Consider the following 25,002-nt stretch of genomic DNA (forward strand, 5'->3'; position numbering starts at 1 on the left):
ATATATGCTGGATGAGCATATATAATTTGTAAAATGAAGTAAAATATGCACATTCTATTTATATAACCAAGGCTGAGGAATTTAAACGCCTAGATTATACAATCCCTTGACAAAACTTTTTTTTTTTTTTTACCCTATATCATAAAATAATCCCTTGAAAGTAGCTAGTAGATGAAACAACAAAAACTTTTATCCAAGGTTAGCCCTTTTTATGGACTTTCTTTTCTTCATGATCCTCTCACAAAAGAGAAATTATGTATTTTTTCCAAATGTGAACACCAGACTTTCAAGCCATAGCATGCAGAACTTAGAAACCATTCATTTCTTCAACTCCTCCTGAGCACCTGCGTTGGTGGAGTCTTGGCCTCTAAGCTCCTCTGTTTCCCCCTTGAAAACAAACTCATCAGGCACTGGGTGATCCTGTACCCCGCATTTCACAGCATGAGCTGCATAGTTAAGACTGGTGTTTTCACTCCAATGCCAGTAACCTGAGAATGGGTTGTAGAGCATTCCTGCCACACTTTGAACTGACAGACCATCTGAAAATAAATAAATAAATAAATAAATAAATAAATAAATAAATAAAATCAGAAAGAATAGATTTAATAAGTATTTATCTTCCAAATGCCAAGACTCTAATGCAACTCTGTATCTAAAAAGGATTCCTGACTCAACGGGAAAAAATACGCACAGATCATTCCTTATTGTAACACAGAACATAAAACTCTAAAGCAGACTGCTTGGGTTCAAATCCCAGCCTGGCACCTATTAGATGGTGATGCTGAGCAAGTCACTTAACCTTTCTGAATCTCGGTCTTCTCACATGGACAGAACATATATTCATAGAGCTGTTGGAATTAGATGAGGTATGTGTATAAAGTAGCACAGTGCTCGGAATTTGGTAAGTACTTAATAAACATAAGCTATTATTAGAAAACATCTGCCAAAAGTGATTGTTCCTATAAAGCATCTTAAAATACTTTTTCCTCCTCTGTTTTCAACAATACACTTACAGAAATCTTTAGAACTTCCTACATCACAGTGGACTGATAATAATCCAAGTAAAATCGATTTTGATATACTGTTATGTGAAAACAAAACACGAGACATACATGAGTTTAAGTACTCAAATGGGATACCAAATGCCAACTAAATATTCTTACTTGACAGGAATTCCACATGTAAATCACAAGCTCACAATGTGCAAAGCAGAGCTAAGCACTGCAAGGCATACAAAAAGGACAGTCTTGCCTTCATAGGCCACACAGGGGCTTAAAAATACCCAAAGAACCGTAATATAAGGCATGCTGTAAGTATCAAAAAATACTCAAAATGTGACCAAGAAGTTCAAAGTATATCTGAGTATGGAAGAACCAGAAAAAATAACATGTAAGATAAGCTGATACACACAGGGCCTCAACAGGACAAACTAAGGATGTGTAAGTAATAGACATTTATACCTGATCCTTCAACAACTGAGGACTAAGCAAGCCAAAAAGTATTCATTGATCATCTGTGATTTGCTTGGCCCTCGGTTAGGTGTGCCCAGTAAGACAGAAGTGGTATCTAATACTTAATCCTAACTTCAAGGACTTTATGATCTGGTTAAGAGATGAAACCACCATCCAAGGAATAGTGGCCCATTTAATTAAGGGCTAGGTTGTGTGATTAATAATTATAGGTACATGAAAAGTTCAGTTAGGCCTTGAAAACTGGAAAAATTCTCAATACTTACTTGATTCCAGAATGCTCTCTAGCTTTTCAGGTGATACAAACTTCTCCCATGTATGAGTACCTTTTGGCACAATACCTGCAATTTGCTCTGCAAAAACAATTCCCAAGGCATAGGACAGCTGTGTTTTGTTGATTGTGGTAATGAATAAAGAACCACCAGGCTAAAAAAAAAAAAAAAAAAAAAAAGTATGGACAGAAGTAACATTTTAGATGTCAGGAGTATCATTTAGATAAAGGCTTGGCTTCCTCCACCTCCTCCTTCCTTCCAAATAATTTAAGTGCAGTTAAGATACATAAGTATAAAGTGTAAGTTACCAAAATACTTTTCTTTTTTCTTTTGGGAAACTCATTATTAAAGGCAGTCTACTACAGATGTACTCACTGGGTTTATGCAACAGTGCTTACAACTTCTTAAAATCACACTCCTGTGACATGTTTATAGTATATACTTTCTTTTATACATATCAAATATATTTATAATAAAAATATAGAAATGAGATCAGGCTACTCTTCCTTGTTACATGTCCACATTTACGGACTAACATATGTCAACACTGTTTTCTCTTTGGGTCCTGAGTCCGTCTAACTTGTTCGGTGCAGCACACAGCCCCGCTCTCGTGCAGGTAACGCCAAGGGTCCTCTGACAAAAATGTTAGCGATTAAGGTTCGAGAGTTTTTTGTTTTGTTTTCATTTTATTAGTGTAAAGAATACAAAGAGATCAATATAAGCACTTGGATGAATACAAACCATTTATGAGACTATTTAGTCTGCCATTTTTTAGCGGCTGTATATGGTGTTTCCTATATTTATTCCCACAAATGGCAAACAGTAATGTCTCCTCCCTATTTTACATATTCTCATTAGTCCGATGGGGATAAAGTCACAAAGGTTCCTTGCAAAATAATTATCTATACATATGTGTGCATACAGATATATAAAGAGAGAGAAAATATCTCAAATACCACCCCAAAACCAAAAAAAAGATGAGACCCTGAAATATTGCAATGTGCCTTTATACTAAAAACTGAAATGTAAGATATTAGATATGTAAGATACTATTGTAACTTTTCTATCTAAAACTCTAATATTCTAAAATGTCTTATTAAGAATCACTTATATATGGGGCTCCTGGGTGTCTCAGTTGGTTGAGCGTCTGACTTTGGCTCAGGTCATGCTCTCATGGCTCATGAGTTTGAGCCCTGCATCTGGCTCTGTGCTGACAGCATGGAGCCTGCTTCAGATTCTGTCTGTCTCTCTCTCTCCCTCTGCCCCTCCCCTGCTCGTGCTCTGTATCTCTCTCTCTCTCAAAATAAATAAACATTAAAAAAAACTTAAAAAAAAAAAAAAAAGAATCACTTATATGTTAGGATGCCTGGGTGGCTCAGTTGGTTAAGCGTCCGACTCTTGATTTCACTTCAGATCATGATCTCGTGGTTCGTGGGATTGAGCCCCACATCTGTGCTTACAGCACAGAGCCTGCTTGAGATTCTCTTTCTCCCTCTCTCTCTGCCCCTCCCCCGTTTGCCCTCTCTCTCCAAAAATAAATAAATTTTAAACAACAACAACAAAGAATCACTTACATGTCAATTGTATCTCAGTAGAGCCATGGAAAAAAATCACTTATGAATATCTAGTCTGTGTCCTACAAAATCTTATTCTAAGGAAAAAGGGGTAAGCAATGGTCATTTTTTAAATAGGCTTTTTATTAATGCAAAAATTAGTTTTAAATTCCACAATGCCAGCATTCCTATTACGTGTCAAAGAATCTCCATTCACATATACTGACTGGTATATAACACAAAAAATAAGGAGTTTTGCTTGGAAGATAGAAGATAAGCCTAATAAAACTCATTCAAGAGGAAACACCAAGAAACTGTAACAGATTGAAGGAGACTAAGGAGACGCAGCAACTAAATGCAATGCAGAATCCTGGATTGGATCCTGAAGAGAAAAATGGCATTACCAGAAACACTAATGAAATTTAACAAGGTATGGGGGTGCATGGGTGGCTCAGTGTGTTGAGTGTCAGACTTCGACTCAGGTCATGATATAACAGTTCAAGCGTTCGAGCCCCGTGTCAGGCTCTGTGCTGACAGCTCAGAATCTGGATCCTGCTTCTGATCTGTGGCTCCCTCTCTCTGCCCCACCCCCGCTCGTGCTCTGTCTCTCGAAAATGAATAAACATTAAAAAAAAAAATTTTAGGGGCGCCTGGGTGGCTCAGTAGGTTAAGCGTCCGACTTCAGCTCAGGTCATTCATGATCTCGCGGTCCATGAGTTCGAGCCCCGCGTCGGGCTCTGGGCTGATGGCTCAGAGCCTAGAGCCTGCTTCCGATTCTGTCTCCCTCTCTCTCTGCCCCTCCCCCGTTCATGCTCTGTTTCTCTGTCTCAAAAATAAATAAACATTAAAAAAAAATTTAAAAAAAAATTTTAACAAGGTCTGCAGTGCAGTTAATAGTATAATGTGAATGTTAATTCCTCAGCTTTGAGAAATAGGGCTAGGACTATGGTGAGGCAGGTGATGTGCCTAAGGAACAAAATCGAAGGAAGCACTCACTTTCTGGAGTGGGCAAGTGCAGGGCTGGCATGTAGGCATGGATGTCTCCTTCAGCTTTGTGCCCCTAGTTCCTGTCCTTACTATGAAATGTTAACAGAAGAAACTGGGGGACAGATATATGGGAACATTCTGTACAATCTTTGTAATCTTCTCTAAAACCAAACTTATTTAAAAAGGAGTATTTCTAAAAAGCTCTAATTACGTAAGAGCTAAGCAATTCGTTCTTTTAGATCTTGACCTTTAGGGTGTTACCTCTACATTAACAACAGAGTTAGAATAACAACAACAACAGCAACAATACTTTAGGAGATTTATTTTTAAAACATTTGGAACCACCTTGAGAGGACTATGTCTGTGGCAAATTATGTAAACGTAACAATGTAATGAGAAGAACCAGACGTGGAATAAAAAAATGTGACATTAAGCCCCACTTAAGTGCCTAGTGAACTTTGACATAAAGCCCAAGTGACCTCTGGATTCTTGAGGTAAGATGGTAGACTTGGAGGATCCTGAGCTCATCTCTTCCCACGAACACACTAAGGCAACAACTACATTAATGCACTTCATTCTGAAGCCTGGCACAACAGCTCTTCCACAGCTAAAGCTATAGAGAAAAAGCCACATTGAGAAGGGTAGGAGAGGCAGAGATGTGGTAGGGAACAAAACCCTTGGCACAGAAACCTATAAATTGGAAGGGATATCACAGGCTCAGAGGTCTACCTTGAGAAGCAAGGGGATCAAGTCCCACCTTGGACACTCCTAGCCCCAGGGACCCACACTGACAAGATGAACCCCCATAATGTCTAGCTTTGAAATTCAGAGGGGTTTAACTCTGGGAGAGGCAAAAGTCTATAGGAAACCAAGACTCTATTCTTTTTTTTTTTTTTTTTTTAATTTTTTTTTTCAACGTTTATTTATTTTTGGGACAGAGAGAGACAGAGCATGAACGGGGGAGGGGCAGAGAGAGAGGGAGACACAGAATCGGACACAGGCTCCAGGCTCTGAGCCATCAGCCCAGAGCCCGACGCGGGGCTCGAACTCACGGACCGCGAGATCGTGACCTGGCTGAAGTCGGACGCTTAACCGACTGCGCCACCCAGGCGCCCCCAAGACTCTATTCTTAAAGGGCTAGCACAATACCTCAGCCGGGCCAACATCCAGCACATAGACAGCAGTTTGAGAAGTACCAATGTTATACATGAAGGAGATTTATTGACTAATTTTAGAGCATGTGCTGGAAAGGCAGGAATCCGCAGGAGCTTTCTTCAGCAATGGAAGTACTGGTAGGTGCCATTTTTCTTACCTTCCTTCAGCCCAGCTGGCCTGATACTTGTGGGAGCCAGTTCTGACACTCTCCATCTATCTTGCTAACACCACTCACCCTGCCCTGGCATTCCCCTGTGGACCTATCTGCCCTGGAAGGTGACCCTCCAAAGTGACTCCCACCCTGCCACACCCAAAGCTACTGCCCCACCACACCTAGTGGCACCATTCCTACCCTGGGGAGTGGATGAGCAGCCCCACATACCAGCATGTGGGCAGAAACTGCAGCTGAGCCACTCAGCCAGCATGGCTGGGAAACTGCCCTGTATGCCAGTGTACCTGCGGAAGTCACAGCTGGCCACTGCAGACAGCTAGGCTGAGGATCAACCCTGCCTACCAGAACTTGCAGAGTTATAGCCCAGTCACAACACGAGGGTGCACAAAGCCCATACAGGGGACACCCAGACAGTCCCAAACAAGATAAACCCAAGGATATCCACACCAAGATACATAATAATTAAAATGTCAAAAAATGAAGACATGCCAGAAGGGAGTGACATGATATATTCAAAGAGATGAAAAGAAAAAACCTACAATTAAGAACACTCTACCTGGCAAGGTTAATATTCAGAATTGAAAGACAGATAAAGAGTTTCCCAAACAAAAGTTAAAAGAAGTTCATCATCCCTAAACTGGCCTTCTAAGAAATGTTAAAGGGATATCTTTATGCAGAAAAGAAAAGGCCATAACTAGAAGTAAGAAAATTTTAAAAGGTAAAAAAATTTAACTAGTAAAAGCAAATATATATATAGTAAAAGTAGTAGATTAAGCATTATAAGAGCTAGTATAAAGGTTAAAAGACACAAGTAGTGGGGCGCCTGGGTAGCTTGGTCGGTTAAGCGTCGGACTTCAGCTCAGGTCATGATCTCACAGGCCGTGAGTTCAAGCCCCGCGTCGGGCTCTGTGCTGACAGCTCAGAGCCTGGAGCCTGTTTCAGATTCTGTGTCTCCCTCTCTCTCTGCCCCTCCCCTGTTCATGCTCTGTCTCTCTCTGTCTCAAAAATAAATAAACGTTTAAAAAAAAAATAAAAAAAAAAAGACAAAAGTAGTAAAATCAATTATATCTACAAAACTTAGTTAAGAAATACACAATATAAAAATATGTAAAATAAGGTGTCATAAAATGTAGAGGGGGTAGTAAAAATGTAGTGCTTTTGGAATGTGTTCAAACTTGAGTGACCATCAACTTAAAATAGACTTCTATATATGTAGAGTGTCATATATGAACCTCCTAGTAATCAAAAACCAAAAACCTATAAGAGACACATGAAAAACAAAGAGAAAGGAATCCAAGCATAGCACTAAAGACAGTCATCAACCACAAGGATAGAAAGCAAGAGAAGAACAGAGAACTAATAAAAAAAGAAAAAAAAAAAACCTCAGAATACAATTAACATAATGTCATACCTATCAGTAATTACTTTAAATGTAAATGAACTAAATGTTCCAGTCAAAAGACACAGAGTGATGAATGGATAAAAACACAAAACTTATCTATTTGCTGCTTCTAAGAGACTGGCTTCAGACCTAAAGAGCATAAAGACCCAAAGTGAAGGGGTGGAAAAAGATAATCCATGCAAATGGAAGCAAAGAAAAAGAAAGCTGTAGCAATATATACATCAGACAATAGACTTTAGAACAAAGATTATAACAAGAGACAAAGGGCACTAATAATGATAAAGGAATCAATCTAACAAGAAAATATAACAATTGTAAATATATACACAACCAACAAGAGAGGACCTAAACACATAAAGCAAATATTAACAGACATAAATGGAGAAATTGCCAGTAATATAATAGTAAGAGACTTTAATACCCATCCCACATACATCAATAGATAAGAACATCCAGACAGAAAATCAATAAAGAAACAGCTCTTTTGATTTATACATTAGACCAGATAGACTTAATAGGGAGATACAGAACATTCATGTAAAAATAGCAGAATAGGGGCACCTGGGGTGGCTCAGGCAGTTGAGCGTCCAACTTTGGTCCAGGTCATGATCTTGTGGTTCATGAGTTTGAGCCCCCCATCAAGCTCTGTGCTGACAGCTCAGAGCCTGGAGCCCGCTTTGGATTCTGTGTCTCCTTCTCTCTCCGCCCCTCCCCTGCCCGTGCTCTCTCTCTCTCTCTCTCTCTCTCTCTTTCTCTCTCTCAAAAATAAATTAAAAAAAACATTAAAAAAAATTTTAATAGCAGAATATACATTCTTTTCAAGTGCACATGGAACATCCTCCAGGATAGATCTCCTCAGGCCACAAAACAAAAATCAATCAATTTAAGAAGACTGAAATCATATCATCTTTTTTGACCACAACAGAAATAAACTAAAAACACTGGAAAAAACACAAACACATAGAGGCTAAACAATATGCAACAAAACAACCCATGGGTCAACAAAAAAATCAGGGAGTAAACTTAAAAAAATACCTGGAGAGATATGAAAATGGAAATAAAATGGTTCAAAATCTTTGGGACACAGCAAAAGCTGTTCTAAGAGGGAAGTTTATGGCAATGACTGACTCTAAAGAAACAAGAAAAATCTTAAATAAAACAATCTAACCTTACACCTAAAGGAACCAGGAAAAGAATAAACAAAGCCCCAAGTTAATAGAAGGAAGAAAATAATAAAGATCAAAGCATAAAAACATGAAATAGAGACTAAAAAAAAAAAAGAAAAAGAAAATATCAATGAAACTTAAAGCTGGTTCTTTGAAAACACAAACAAAATTGATACACTTTTAGCCAGACTCATCAAGAAAAAAAGAGAGGATTCAAATAAATAAAATCAGAATGAAAGAAGAAAAGTTATAACTGGCACTACAGAAATGCAAAGGATTATAAGAAGAACTATGAAAAATTCAATGCCAACTAACTGGACAACCTAGTAGAAATGGGTAAATACCTAGAAGCACACAATCTTCCCAGCCCGAATCAGGAAGAAATAGAAAATCTGAACTGATCAATTACCAGTAACAAAATTGAATCAGTAATTTAAAAACTCCCAAGAAACAAAAGTCCAAGATCAGATAGCTTCATAAGTGAATTTTACCAAATATTTAAAGAGTTAAAGTCTATCCTTTTCAAAACTATTCCAAAAAATAGAAGAGGAATAAATGCTTCCAAATTTCTTGTATAAGGGCAGCATGACCCCGATACCAAAACCAGACAAAAACACTGCAAGAAAAGAAAATTACAGACCAACATCCTAATAACCAAATTCAATAATACTTTAAAAGGATCACTCACCATGATCAAGTGGCATTTATTTCAGAGATGCAAGAATGGTTCGCTATGTGCAAATGAACAAACATGATACAAGACATTAACAAAATGAAGAATGAAAATCATACGACCATCTCAATAGATGCAGAAAAAGCATTTGACAAAATTTAACATGTTTATGATAAAAATGTTCAACAAAGTGGGTATAGAGAGAACATATCTCAACAGAATAAATCCATATGTGAAAAACCCACAGCTAACATCACATTCAATGATGAAAAGCTGAAAGCTTTTCCTCTAACACAAGGAACAAGGCAAGGATGTCCACTCTTGTCACTTTTATCCAACGTAGTACTGGAAATCCTAGCTGTAGCAATCAGCCAAGGTAAAGAAATAAAAGGCATTCCAATTGGTAAGGAAGAAGTAAAACTGTTACTATTTGCAGATGACATGTTATATATAGAAAACCCTAGACTCCACCAAAAACTATTAGAGCTAACAAATGAATTCAGTAAAGTTACAGGATATAAAATTAATTTAGAGAAATTGGTTGCATTTCTATACACTAATAATGAACTAGCAGAAAGAGAAATCAACCTCATTTACAACAGGTTCAAAAAAGAATAAAATACCTAGGAATTAATTTAACCAAGGAAGCGAAAGACCTAAACTCTGAAAATTATAAGACAATGATGAAAGAAGCTGAAGACAACACAAATAAATGGAAAGATGCACCATGCTTACGGATGGGAAGAATTAATATTGTTAAAATGTCTACATTACACAAAGCAATCTATAGATTCAATGCAATCTCTACAAAATTCCAAAAGTATTGGTTAAAGAACTAGAAGAAATAATCCTAAAATTTGTATGAAACCTCAAAAGACCCCAAATCTTGAGAAAGAATGAAGCTGGAGGTACACAACCCAAGATTTCAAACTATACCACAAACTACAGTAATTAAAATAATATGGTACTGGCACAAAAATATATCAACAGAACAGAATGGAGAACTCAAAAATAAACCCAAGCTTATATGGTCAATCAACCTACAACAAAGGAGGCAAGAACATACAATGGAAAATGGTGCTAGGAAAACTTGACAGCTATATGCAAAAGAGTGAAACTGGACCACGTTCTTACACCATACATAAAAATAAACTCAAAATGGATTAAAGGCCTAAATATAAGACCTGAAGCCATAAAACTCCTAAAAGAAAACATACGCAGCATGTTAAATAAAGAAAACATATGCAGCATGCTAAATAAAGCATCAGCTTTAGCAATATTTCTCTGGATTTGTTTTCTCAGACAAGGGAAAGGAAAGCAAAAATAAACAATTGTGATTACATTAAACTAAAAAAAAAAAAAAAAAAGCTTTTGCACAGCAAAGAAAACCATCAACAAAATAAAAAGGCAACATACTAAATGGGAGATGTTTGCAAATGATATAATTGATAAGGAGTTAATATCCAAAATATATAAAGAACTGCTACAACTCAACACCAAAAAAATCAATCCGATTGAAAAACAGTAGAAGACGTGGATAGGCATTTTTCCAAAGAAATATAGATGACCAACATGAAAAAGTGCTCAACATCACTAATCATCAGGAAAATACAAATCAAAACTCTAATTAGATATCATCTCACACCTGTAGGAATGACTAGTACCAAAAAGACAAGAAATAACAAGTGTTGATGAGAATATGGAGCGAAAAGAAACACTGTGCACTGGTGGTGGGAATGTTAATTAGTACAGCCACTATGAAAAACAATATGGAGGTTCTTTCAAAAAATTAAAAAGAAATACCATAGAATCTAGCAATTCCACTTCTGGATATTTACCTGAAGAAAACAAAAACGAATTTGAAACACATATGCACCCCTATATTTACTGCAGCATTATTTACAATAGCCAAGATATGGAAGCAACGTAGTGTCCATCAATACATAAATGGATAAAGAATACATTGTATACCATCAAGTATTACTCATGATAAAAAAAAAAAAAAAAAAGATCTTGCTATTTGCAACAACACGGATAGACATAGAGGGAATTATGCTAAGTAAAATAAGTCAGACAGATAAAGACAAACACTATATGATTTAACTTACCTGTGAAATCTAAAAAACAAAACAAATGAACAAACAAAAACTAGAAACATACGCATAAATACAGACAACTGGGGATTGCCAGAAGAGAGACAGGTGGGAGACAGGCAAAATAGGTGAAGGGGATTCAGAGATATAAATTTCCAGTCATAGAACAAGTAAGTCATGAAGATGAAAAGTACAGCATAGAGAAAACAGTAATACTATGATAACTTTTTATGGTGACAGATGGGAAGTACACTTATTGTGGTGAGCATTTCATAATGTATATAATTGCAAATCAATATGTTATATGCCTGAAACTAATACAATATTGTATGTCAACTATACCTAAATTAAAAAACCGAAAAGACCAAGTAAACTCTGATATCTCTCAAATATTGATCTCCTTTGGTCCAAGTTGGTCACACCAGTACCAATACCAGTACCTGCTTACCTTCCTCATCTGGTTGTAGGGAAAATCAATGAAATCATATATATGAAGTATTCTTTTATAAGCTAAAAACTGTTATATATATCACATACAGAGATACTTAAGAAATGCTAAGTCAACTTACACTACTAATGGTTTTTATTGATTTTTAAGTATTAATCCAAATCAATTTCTTAATAATTGTCATTCAATATCTTATTTTTTTATTTATTTTTTTAAGTTTATTTATTTTTCACAGAGAGAGAGAGTGCAAGCGTGAGCTAGGGAGGGGCAGAGAGAGAGGGAGACACAGAATCGGAAGCAGAGCTCCAGGCTCTGAGCTGTCAGTTGAGCGGGGCTCAAACTCACGAACCGTGAGATGATGACCTGAGCTGAAGTCGGTCATTAAATCAGGTATTTAATCCGGATTATACCAATGGAAAACTACCACTTTAAATCTATTGTTTATAATTATAATGTTCAGCACCAACACTTCCCAAGATTCTTGGATATCAAGATACTGTATCTGGAAAACCCTGGTATTGAGTGCAAGCTGAGAAGCAGAAGCAACTGCCAGCAGAGATGCTATCCCCTAATCTTAGCTTCCTGGTTTCAAGTATTATGAAATATTTATTGCTATGAATACATACACACACTCAAAAAAAAAAAAAAAAAAAAACAAGTAAACCCAGTAAGTCTTACTTTTAACACTTGACAGCAGCACTGTATAAATGTTTCTAGATCAATCACATGCTCTACAACTTCAGAAGCTACAACAGCATCAAATGCTTCTGTTGTCTCTTCCACAATCTCTTCCAGGGAACATGCTCTGTACTCTATTCTCTTATCTAGGATTGGATCAAATGATTTATGGTGCTGTGCTGTCTTAATGTTCTCATCCACAGGATCGATTCCAGTAACTGAAGCTCCAAGCCGCCCTAGAGGCTAATTGGATAAAAAACTGTTATCCTCAGGAAGAAAACAGAACACATGTTGGCAATAAAAAGCTTATCAAAAAGGAAACAAGATTAATCATGAGGGAATAATTATTGGAGACTGTTTATGGGTACATGGAAGTTCATTAGACCATTTTCTCTAGTTTGTATACATTTGACAATTACCATAATAAGAAGCTTAAGAGTGAATAATAATCACAACAAAAAAACCTATGAAGAATTATTTTAGAATAGCGGGGAGCCGGGGAAAAGTTCTATTTTAACTCATTTTATTTTAGTAGGCTCCACACCCAATGTGGGGCTTGAACTCACAACCCTGAGATTAAGAGTTGTATGCTCTATCTATTAAGCCAGCCAGGCACCCCTCTATAGATACAATTACAAGCACATAATACAGTATTAACATATTTAAAGTGCACAAAAAGTTATTGTGTTGATAGCAGACAACAAAATAGAGCTGCCTGGCATAAATATAAGTTAAAGCAAATATTTTTTAAAGGGAGTGAATGAGTATTCTTCCAAGTACTCTAAAGCACTTGAGAAGAGGAGAGAACCCCACAAGCAGGCAATACTCTTAGGTTTTGATACTGAAATAAATGCAAAGGAATAGCTTATCATTGCATTTAAACCAGTGGAAACTGCCTAATCTCTTAGAAGAGACAAAAAAATTATCAAAGCTTTTGAATGACCAGTGTCCAATTTTGTGCAAAAACAAACAACAAAAAAACAACCAAAAAAATCCTCACTATAATTTTCTGAAATTTTTATATATATTTGTTAAGAAAGTAAAAAGCATGTATTAATGTTACAATGGTAAAAATATTAAGAACATTATGCATTTTTTTTTAACAAACAATACTATTTATTAAACAAATAAATGAGTCAGAAGCCTATTTTTTCTCAAAATCTTTCCCAGTTAAAAATGGCAGGAAAGTTGTAAATTACTTACTTCAGTTAATAATCCACCACCACAGCCAACATCAAGAATCTTCATCCCAGACAAAGGTTTGCCTGGCTGGTGATCAGCAACTGTTTTTAAAAGATTGTCTCTTTTTTTAAAATCCAAAACATATAAAAGAAAGTTATTAATTTTGTCAATAAAATCTTAAAAAAAATTTTTAATGTTTATTTATTTTTGAGAGAGGGATGCAGACAGAGTGCGAGCCGGGGAAGGGCGGAGAGAGCGGGAGATAGAATTGGAAGCAGGCAGCACAGAGCCCGATACAGGGCTCAATTCATGAACTGTGAGATCATGACGCCCGCTGAAGTCTGACGCTTAACCCACTGAGCCACCTACGCAGCCCTGTCAATAAAATCCTAAAAGTGTACAATTTTCAAGGAAACATTAAACTCTTATTTTAAATGGATTATTGATTTTGGGGGGGGTAAAAAGACCTTTTATTTTCAGCATTAAATTACTTTTTTAATTATCAAAAGCAGTAATAATTATGAGTTGTTACTTTAGTAGTAATCTAAAGGAAAACTAAAAACAATTTAGTTTTTATCTGCTTGAAATATGTCAACTGGGGCATCGAGGACCTACACTGTCAGTACTAACTAGACCCATTTCATGTCAGCAACAAATAGGCTTTTTTATAGGGCTTAGACGTAACATACTGGTGATCTATATTTTCAGATTTTACCTATAGTCCCTTCTAAATTGATTCTCTTTTGATCTTCTAAGTTAGTAATGTTTTCATGATCATGTAAATAGGCATCCAAATCAAGTTAACTTAATTCTAAGATAATCATAGTAATACTTTACCACATTCAAAAACAGAAGCACACACACATACACCCACAAATATATACCTAACATACTGTAAACTAGACTTTTAAGTTGGACTATATATGAATTTTATTTATACTTTAATGAGGATACCTTAGAATATCTTTTTTGTCTTTTTTTTTTTTTTTTTTTTTTTTTAAGAAGGTTCAAGGTAGGGCTTAAATTTACAACTCTGATATTAAGAGTTGCATGCTCTACTGAGCCAGCCAGATGCCCCAGGATCTTTTATTGCTATTAACATTGACTGACTTATAAGAATAACCTACATAGTGGTTAAGTAGATAATATCAGAATGTCATACAGAGAGGATCAAATTCAAATGAAGTCCAACCCATTCTTCACAGATGGGCTAAAATGACTCCTTTATATTATAATTTAGATCATATCACTCCCCTTCAATGGCTTCCAATTATGCTCAGAATAAAATCTACATTTCTAACCATAACTTATACTTCCTTGGATAATCTGTTTTAGTGTGATGTCTAAATACAGACAGAGAATAGAGTTATTCTCAAACGGAATGTGCATCAGAATCACCTGAAAGGGTTGCTAAAACACAGACTGCCAACCCCCCAGGGCAGGAGGGCCAGGGCAAGACCTGAGGATTTTGTATTCCTCACAAGTTCCCAGGTAATACTTATGTTGCTAGTCCAGGGCCCACACCTTTAGAACTGTGGATCTAGCCTAACAAAATGATATTTCTACCTTTTTCTTAGTGTTTCAGTGATGCACTAATTCAGGGGTAATAGGTGATAATATATCCCTTTTGCTTCACTGAGTCTGGACGAACCAGCAAAAAACAATGAAGAAGTTCCTTAACGGCAATCTGAGTCAGACATTCTGTGTCTGTAACAGTGCCTTGCTCATACTGGGTGCTCAAAAGATTTCTTTAAAAATTTTTAAGTTTATTTATTTATTTTGAGAGAGAAAGAGAGGGTGGGAGGAGCGGGACAGAGAGAGAGGGAGAGAGATTGAGAATCCCAAGCAGGCTCTGCACTGTCGGCACAGAGCCCAATGCGGGGCTGGAGCCTGCTAATAGTGAGATCATGGCCTGAGCCAAAACCAAGAGTCTGACGATTAACTGACAGAGCCACCCAGGTGCCCCTAATAAATAATAAATGGACAAAAAACCGAATTAACAATTCCTTGATAAATGGAGTCTGATTAACCCTTGTCTTTATCTCCCACAGAAAACTGTAAGTTTCTGAAGAACATGGATTATGTTTCAAATGATGAGTATCTTAGTAGAGTCCCCCAAGCTTTGTACAAGATAAGTTCTCAATAAATATTTGTTGAATTGAATTGTCACAGTAGTATTCCCTTTATTACGACTGCCTAGGGGCGCCTGGGTGGCTCATTCAGTTAAAAGTCTGACTTTGGCTCAGGTCATGATCTCGCCATCTGTGAGTTCGAGCCTGGCTTCAGGCTCTGTGCTGACAGCTCAGAGCCTGGAGACTGCTGCAGATTCTGTGTCCCCGCCCCCCCACCACCCCCCGGCCCCCGCCTTTGCCCCTCCACCACTCATGCTCTGTTTCGCTCTGTCTCTCAAAAATAAATAAATGTTAAAAAAAATTGTTTTTAAACAGACTGTCTAAACATCAAAGTTAGTATAAAATGACCTTGATACCATAGGATCCTAGTTCCTTTTCATAAGGATTTAATTCTAATTAACCTGAAATTGTCCAAAATGCTTCAAGTTAACTAATAAAAGCAGCCTAGATTTTAGGTAATGTTATTAGAAAATTAATGACTTCAAACAATGGACAATGAAAAGAATGTCTCCCTCCAATTTCCAAAGCAAACTTAAAAAGCAGCATTTTGAACTTAAGTATAAACCAAGAGAAAAATAAACTAAGATACATATTTTAAAAATATGTAGTTTATTTTAAAAATAAAATAAGGTACATTATTGAAAAGAAGTATATTTTAAAAGACTGAAGAGTTTCTGGAACATTACCTAATAAATGGCACCCTCAGGTCATTCATAGAATGAAGAGGTGCATATATTCCTTGTTCATCCCACCACCTGTGAGCCAGGGCCAGGAATGTTTTTACCTCACTGCTGTCTACAGTGGTCCGAGAAGTACTGTACAGTCTTGTCCAAGGGTACCTAAGAGGTCAAAATAAAGAGCCAGGCAAAAATAGACATTTAAAACAATGTAACAGGGGATATATTATGTAGGCAGATATTCTAATTTATAATTTATTAGATTTTAAATACATGTGTTGCTCATTTTTGATGCTTTAAAACCAAGTTTTCTTATAATCACACTACAAAAAAATATACATATTTATAAACACACACATATATACACATATATATTCACAGATGAAACAAAGTTAATTTGCTTTCAAAGTAAATTACAACAAAAATGGAATGCTACAAAACTTGGCCTTCTAGGTCACATCTAACAGCAATGATGATAATAATAATATAAACAGGAACAGTAGTAATAGAAGTAGAAACAGTAATAGCAGTCATTTATTGTGCACTTACTAAATGCCAGGTACTATTTAAGAACTCCACATATGTCATATGTCATCTTATTTAATTGTCCTGGTAACTCTGTAAGGTAGATACTATTATTACCCCTATTACACAGAAAAGAAAAGGGAGGCTCAGAGAGATTAAGTCAGAGTAGAGCCAGGATCTGAACCCAAGCGCCCCATCTTCATTTCTAGTGCTATCACCCTAGTCCAAGCTACTATCGTCTCTTGCTTGAACTATTTATTGTCCTAGCTGTCTGCTAGGAAGCTGCCTGCTTCCTACCTCACCACCCCCCCACCCCCACCAATCTGTTCTCTACAATGCATCCAGAGTGTACTGAAATATAAATACAATCATGCTATTTTTCCACTTAAAATGCTTCCATGGTTTCCCAGTGACATGAGGAAAAAAACTCAAAATCCTTAGCACAGCGCACAATGCTCTGAATTATTTGGTCCCCAATTTCTTCCCTCCCCAAACCCACTTTCCACTATTCTACTCATCCTCCCCATTCCGGCCGCATGGGCCTTCTCTCATTTCCTTGCAGGGACCCTACTTGCTCCATCCTGATACTTTGTACATGTTGTTCTCTCTGCCTGGACCATTCTTCTCACATTCCCTTCCCTCCTCTGCATACCTAATTAATTCCTTTTCATCCTTCAGATCTTAGTTTAGATGTAATGCTATCTAAGAAGTCTTCCCTGACTCTCAAAACTGGGTCATATTTTAACCTCCATATAACTTTGTATTTCTTCATGGAGCTATGTGACAATTTGATTATGTCTCCTCACTAAGCACTACGAGGGCAAGACATGGACTGTCTCACTTACGATTTTATTCCTAGAGATTAGCACCGTTCCTAGAACACAGCTGGTACTCAGGAAACATCTGTCAAATGAATAATCTAATAAAAAAGGCCCAGGAAAGTATAGAATTCACCTAATTTTTTTTTAATAAAATGGGGTCACACAGGGACTAAATAGGGATCAGATACTCTACCATATTCCATGTCAAAGTATATAATAGGAAAACACTCCAGAAGTTCTTGGGTAAGAAAGAATAAGGTTGTTACATTAGAATAAGTAATGCCTTCCTTTCAAATTTTTACCATGTTTTTCTTCGCTACATAGAGAACATTCTATATTGATTACTTATGATCCTTTTAAGAGTTAAATATCATGCTTCTTTAATACTGTCTTATGAATATTACCCTCTTTTTTCCATGCTTCATGAAATAATCAATGTCTAATTTATAATAGGTAACAGCATGTGGTTGGTCAGTTGACTACCAATGATTTCACATACACCCAATTTCAAAGGAGCTAGCTTATTTACAAGTAGACCATGCACTTGGGAAACACAGTTCATATCTTAACTCTATGCAGTATTTTTCACAAGGTTAGAAATTGCTTTACAATGGCTTTACAAATTGCTAGAAATGGCTTTACAAATTGCTAGAAATGGCTTTACAAAATACAAATACAGAAAGACATTCTTTGATTCAGTCTTACCACCTAGAAACTGTATAATTACCCACCTGATCATATTTATGTTGTACCCAAATCCTTCATGATTTGAAGCACTGCATTATTTCTATCTTGTCACAAATGAGGAAGTAAAAAGTATGTCTCTAGGTAATACAGTCTTACATTAAAAATAAAAGCCATATTTAAATATGGATGAAAGGTATGCACTAGATGCATACTGTACTACAACATTTCTATAGATTTGAAATTTTCCAAATTTAAAAGTTGTTGGAAAAATGAGAATATTTAAATAAATAAAAGATACCTTAATTGAACCATATACACTATTTCATACTAACAGTGTTTATTAAACACAATCAATACTAAACTATTATTGTACATAATTATGTAAATTTTTGCCACAGGAATGAATAAACTTACCTGTAAATTTTTATTCTATTCAAGCAGGCAAAAGTCATTCTATAGGATTTGAACCACATGATTCTGTATTCACTGAAAACCCATGGTTTAGTCTGTGGAGTCCAACTGAACTGATTCTCTGAATAAACTGAAAATAAAAATTATTAAATAATCTCTATGCCCAACGGGAGCTCAAACTCACAATCTCAAGATCAAGAGTCACAAGCTTTACCAACTCAGCCAGCCAGGCACCCCTGAAAATAAAAATTAAGTGTCTAGAGAAAGCATTTCACAGTACAAATCCCTGATGAGCAGGGATTACACAATTGATAAACACAACTGATTACAATTGATAAACAAAAGGGTTTTCCCCTTAATTTGGGGTTTTATTCTAAAACATAAAGTCTTGCATTCTGCCATCTAACTCTAATCAGAAATTTCTGAAATGTAAATTATCAAAAAAAAGTAATGCATATGTAAAAGTTTTTCATGCCATTCGTTTCTGCACCAGCATTATGCTGCACAATTATAAAAACTCATATTCAAAACAAAACTGTGACCTTTTAAAACAAGGATAATATGAATTCAGAGATTTGTCAAAACTAGCTCAAATTCTGTCACGTTAGCTACATGAAATGGATTCATACATAGGCTGAATACCCTTTACAAAGGAAACACTGTGTGTGTGTGTGTGTGTGTGTGTGTGTGTGTGTGTGTGTGTATGTACACATATCATCCTAAAATAATCACTCATACAGTCTATATGTTCAAACTTACATAGAGACCTGCTTTATGAACTAGTTACTCTGCTGTGAACATAACAGTTGTTCAATAAACATTTAGACAAAATAGACCTTAGAGCAAATTACTAGGGACATTATAAAGTTCACTTAAATGATTTTTTGACAATGGTGCAAAAGCAGTTCAATGGAGAAAATAGTCTTTTCAATAAATGGGGTTGAAACAACTGGATATGATAGACCAAAAAAGAATATTTAAACCTAAATCTCACTTCTTACACAAAAATGAACTTAAAATGGATCATTGATCTAAATGTAAAACCGTAACACTTTTAAAAGAAACTATTGAATGGGGCGCCTGGGTGGCTCAGTCGGTTGAGCGTCCGACTTCGGCTCAGGTCACGATCTCACGGTCCGTGAGTTCAAGCCCCGCGTCAGGCTCTGTGCTGACCGCTCAGAGCCTGGAGCCTGTTTCAGATTCTGTGTCTCCCTCTCTCTCTGACCCTCCCCCGTTCATGCTCTGTGTCTCTCTGTCTCAAAAATAAACGTTAAATAAATAAATAAATAAATAAATAAATAAATAAATAAATAAAATAAAAGAAACTATTGAAGATCTTCATGATTTAGGATTAGGCAGAGAGTTCTTACATCTGACACCAAAAGCCCAATCCATAATAGAAAACACTGATTAAACTGGACTTAAAATTTAAAACTTTTGCCTTGCAAAAGACTCTGTTAAGAAAAACAAAAGACAAATCACAGACGGGGAGAAAATATTTGCAAAACACATACCCCACAAAGAACCTGTATCTGGAATATGTAAGGATATTCTCTAAACTCAACAGTAAAACCCAACTCTCATAAAACAAACAAGAACAACAACAAATGAAGGAATCCAATTATATAATGGGTGTGGGTATACAAAGTGGGTATAGAAAGACACGAAGAGACATTTCATCAAAGAGAAGATAGAGATGCAAATAAGCACATGAAGAGACATGAAGTATCAATCGCCATTAGAGGAATACAAATGAAGGCTACTACATGCCTATCATGTTGGCTAAAACTTAATCACCCTCGTACAACCAAGGCTGCACTGGGATATGAAGCAACTAGATCTCTTACATATTGCTAGTGGGAATGTAAAATGATACAGATACTGTGGAAAGCAGTTTAGCACTTTAACCTATTCAAGTTAAACATACACTTGTCATACAAACCAACAATTCCATTCTTGGACATTTATCCTGGAGAAGTGAAAACTTATGTCCACACAAAAACCTGTATGTAAATGTTGACAGCAGCTTTATTCATAATAGCTAAAAACTGGAAACACCAAAATATCCTATGATAGGTGAATTGCTAAACAAACCGTGTTATACCCATATCATGAAATACAAATCAGAAATCAAAACTGATACAAGAACTTGGGATAGATTTCAAGGGTATTTATTCAATGGGTGGGTGGGGGGCAATTTCAGAAGGTACATACTGTATGATTCCATTTATATACAACACTCTTGAAATGGTAAAATTATAGTAATGGAGAACAGATTGATTGCCAAGGGTTAAGGTCAGGGTAGGGTCTGACTACAAAGGAGTAGTATTAGGAGATTTCTTTGTGATTATGAACAGTTCCATATTCTGATTGTAGTGATTATTACACAAATCTATATATGTGGTAACACACACACACACACACACACACACACACACAAGTGCATGTAAATGTGGTAAAATCCAAATCAGGTCTATGGTTTAATAATAGTATCATACTAATGCCAATTTTATGGCTTTTACAATGTATTGTGGTTAGGTAAGATATTATCACTGAAGAATTGAATGAAGGGCATATTGAAATTCTCTGTACTATTTTTGCAACTTCTTGTCTTAGATTATTTCAAAATAAAAAATAATTTTAAAATTAAAAAGCACAAAAGGGTATACTACAAAGTACCTCGCCTACCTTGCTTTTTCCACCTATCATGGTATCTTGGAGATTTCATAACAGAGCATAAAGAACTTCCTTTCTTCTTTTTTTTTTTTAAACATTTATTTTTGAGAGGGAGAGAGTGTGCACTAGTGGAGGAGGGGCAGAGAGACGGGGGGACAGAGGATGTGAAGTAAAGCAGGCTCTGTGCTGAAACAGAGAGCCTGATGTGGGGCTCAAACTCATGAACTGTAAGATCATGACCTGAGCCAAAGTCAGAGGCTTAACCAAGTGAGCCCCCCAGGCACCCCTCTTTCTTTTAGAGCTGCATAGTAATCCATTATATGGTTATCTCATAGTTTATTTAAGCAGTTCCCTATTAATGCATATTTATTCAGATTATTTACAAGTTTTTGCTATTTCCAAAACAGAAGACTGAATTCCACAGATGGGGCGCCTGGGTGGCTTAGTCGGTTGAGCATCCAACTTTGGCTCAGGTCATGATCTTGCGGTTTGTGGGTTTGAGCCCCGCGTTGGGCTCTGTGCTGACAGCTCAGAGCCTGGAGCCTGCTTCGGATTCTGTGTCTCCCTCTCTCTCTGCGCACCCCCCCCCCCGGCCCCCACTCACACTCTGTCTCTCTCTCCTTCAAAAATAAACATTAAAAAAAATTTTTTTTAAAAAAGATTGAATTCCACAGGTAATTTCATATATTTTAGAGAGTACTTGTAGGTAAAATCCCAAGAATCACTGTGTTAAATGGCATGTGCATTTATAAATTTGTAATTGCCACTCATAGATGTTGAACCAGTTTGCAACCCCATGGGTAATATCAGTTTCTAGCGCTGGCTTCCTTCCTTCCCCACACCAACAGCCCATGCAATGTATTATCAAATGTTTTCCTTTGTTAATCCAATAGGCGAAAAAGGTATCCCAGTGTTATTTGAATTTATCATGAATGAGGTTAAATGTCCCTTCTTAATTTAACGGTGCTATATCTGAATGTTTGTGTTCTCCCCAAATTCATTTGTTGAAATCCTAACCCCTAAAGTGATATTAGGAGATGGGGCCTTTGGGAGGTGATGAGGGCTCATAATGGAGTCTTCACACAAGACCCAAGAAAGCAAGCTTGCCCCTCCTACCATGTGAGGACACAGGAAGAAGGCTCCATCTAAGCACCAGGAAATGAGCTTTTACCAGACACCAAATCTTGGAATTCCCAGTCTCCAGAACTGTGAGAAATAAATTTCTGTTGTTTATAAATCACCCAGTCTGTGGTATTTTGTTATAGTAATCAAATGGATGAAGACAAATGGTCATTTATATTTCACGGCTTGTCTTATCATAGTCTCTGAATACTTTTCTCCTGAGCTTTTATGTTTTTTTTGTTTTTGTTTTTTTTAATTTTGTTTTTTAATAGGATCTTCACAGTCTGGAACAAGGTCATTTCACCATTGTCAAAAAAAAAAGTTTGTGCTTCTAGGCCTTTCCTCATGTTATTCTCTCTCCCACCATTTCTATCTGTACTACCTTTTAAGACCCAGTTCAAATACCACCTCCTTTATGACTTTGGGTAGATAAATGAAATACTGTATTAGAGAATTATGTAAACTGTGATATGCATGTAAGAATATGTAAGGTATGACTACGCAACTGAGCATCAGAGATTTTAACACAGTACCTGCTCTGTACTCAGTGATGACCCCTACCTCCCCTTCACCTCCCCTATTTCTGTAAAACTAGCCCCTTGGTCATCAGTATTGCCAGAATTCTCAAGAGCTATAAAAACCACCACACCACACCTAAAAGAAACTGAGTTTGTATTAATAATTAGAATCCTACCAATTCATTCTCTACTTTGAATCTGTGATCCTTCTGGTACTTGAGATTTTAAAGAAATGAAGGAAAACTTCATTTAATTCATTCAAAACATCATTTACCCAAAGCCTATAACATACTACACCGACAGTGTAAGACCTCTACTCTGCCAATATCTTAGTTCCAGTAATCATCACTTATTATCTGGATTACTCTTAAGGTCTCCTTGAGCCTAGTCTTGTCTGCCACCATCTCACTTTCTACCCATCTGCCAAGTGTTCTTTCTTAAACACAAGTCTGATTATATTGCTCTTTCAGTAATTTCCCACTGTCCTCAAGATAAAGTCAATCTCAGGAGGTTTACATGGCCTTTCATTGACTTGTCATGGCCTGAAAAGTCTGTCTCATCCCTTGCCACTCTCCACCCTCACCTCCAGCCCTCCTTTTCAAGGAACACTTTGCAGCTTCCCAGAAATCTCAAGATACTCAAGATGGTCCTTTGCCACTCCAACGACTTCTAAAATTGCCCAATTCCCTCAAGATAGCTTCCTAAATACCTTATTTAAAAAGTTTCCCTGATCCCAAATATGTATTAGATGCTCCTTTTATGTTCAGTCCCCAAATCTTAAAATATCTGTAATGTATTTTTCTGAAATTCTGATTATAAAAGATATGTTTACTGAAAAAATATATTCTGACAATATATAATGATAAAATGATAGATTACCACTTCCACCACAGGTCACTAATTTTGATGTAGCTCTATTCTCTCTATATATAGTTCCATTTATATATCTCTAAGTTTATAATACATACTGATTTGTAACTTAACTTTCTTAACGCTATATCCTAATCATTTTTCCAAGTGGACACACATTGATTTACATCAATTTTATTGGCTGCACCATTTTTCATTGTATTGGAGCACCAACTTATCAGGTCTATTGGTGGGCCTGGAAGTTTCCCGTTTTGCCCATTATATCCTAATCTTAGTTTTATTCTAACATTACTTCAAGAGACCTCAGAGGTATCATTCATTAAAAAAAAAAAAAAAAAATTCCCAGTGCATGGCACACAGTATGTGTTAAATGAGTTTCAGGTAAAGGGTAATAAACTTAACTTTCTGGTTAACACTGGAAGTTAAATAATCAAACGGTCTTCTACAATCATCAGTTTCAGTACGTTATTTTCTTGATCTTACTTGCCAATAGGTTTGCTGAATTAACCAAAAAAAGTAATATGGCTGCCTTAAATTCTTTCTAAAAAAAAGGCAAGATACGTGCAAACAAAACAAAATACAACGCTATCAAGAATTATGAGACAGCAGAGCTGGTGTCTTCCCGCTGCGGCAAAGGAAGAAAACAAACGACCTTCAGACTCCAGCCAGCAGTAATGGTCGCCGGCTCTGGAGGCAAGGGCTCAACCGAAATGAAAACAAAGGTCACTGGCCACATGGCGGCGGCCCGGGGGCTGCGCCCTCTTTGGCCAGAACCACTAGTCCTCAGATAGTTCTCCCAGCCTGTAGGAAGGGCAGGGCGAGAGCCCAGGCCGGACGTTCAACGGAGAGCGCAGGACCGAAAGTAGCTTAGCGGTGTGACCCTGCACGGGACTCAGCGACAGCCCGCCGCCCTCTCCCGCGCCTGCGCAGAACAGCCTGCCCGCCCGGTGGGTTATGTATGAGGGACCTCCACCCGGCCGACGCGGTTAAAGTGACACTCACCTGCTGACGTGACTAAACGAGTACTCTCAGTCTGTGTGCCCCGGCACCTGGGTAGAACCACTCCTAAAAAACGATTCCCCGAGCAGCTTAGCTTGCTGCCTCCCCACATCGTGCGTGAAAGGACCCACGTCTTTTCCGGTCCCTCCCGCAGAAGATCCGCAACAGAAAGGTTCCGACCCACTCTCGCACTGTCTGGTGCCACCCTAAAACCATGGTTGCATTAATGGGTGTTACATACACGTAGGACGATAGTTCCTCTTCACGCTCAACATCCAAATTGTGCACGCAATATAGTAAAACATTATGTAGTA

At 37.0% G+C, this 25,002-nt stretch overlaps 1 protein-coding gene across 2 annotated transcripts; it reads right to left on the reverse strand.

The window, feature by feature from the left end:
* COQ3 (coenzyme Q3, methyltransferase) lies at positions 1-24,836 on the reverse strand. Of its 2 annotated transcripts, none has more exons than XM_045499130.1 (7): positions 24,692-24,836; positions 18,507-18,633; positions 16,069-16,221; positions 13,272-13,371; positions 12,069-12,311; positions 1,736-1,895; positions 1-539 (listed from the first exon to the last, which is right to left on the reverse strand). In XM_045499130.1, exons 1-7 carry the CDS (start codon positions 24,798-24,800, stop codon positions 319-321), a joined length of 1,113 nt encoding a protein of 370 aa, XP_045355086.1. In that variant the 5' UTR covers positions 24,801-24,836; the 3' UTR covers positions 1-318. The 2 variants fall into 2 exon arrangements, with proteins under 2 accessions (XP_045355086.1, XP_045355088.1); XM_045499132.1 differs by lacking the exon at positions 24,692-24,836 and adding an exon at positions 24,491-24,611.
* Between the last annotated feature and the right edge of the window lie 166 nt (positions 24,837-25,002).

This window comes from Leopardus geoffroyi, chromosome B2 (assembly GCF_018350155.1).
Source record: "Leopardus geoffroyi isolate Oge1 chromosome B2, O.geoffroyi_Oge1_pat1.0, whole genome shotgun sequence".
Lineage (NCBI taxonomy): Eukaryota > Metazoa > Chordata > Mammalia > Carnivora > Felidae > Leopardus > Leopardus geoffroyi.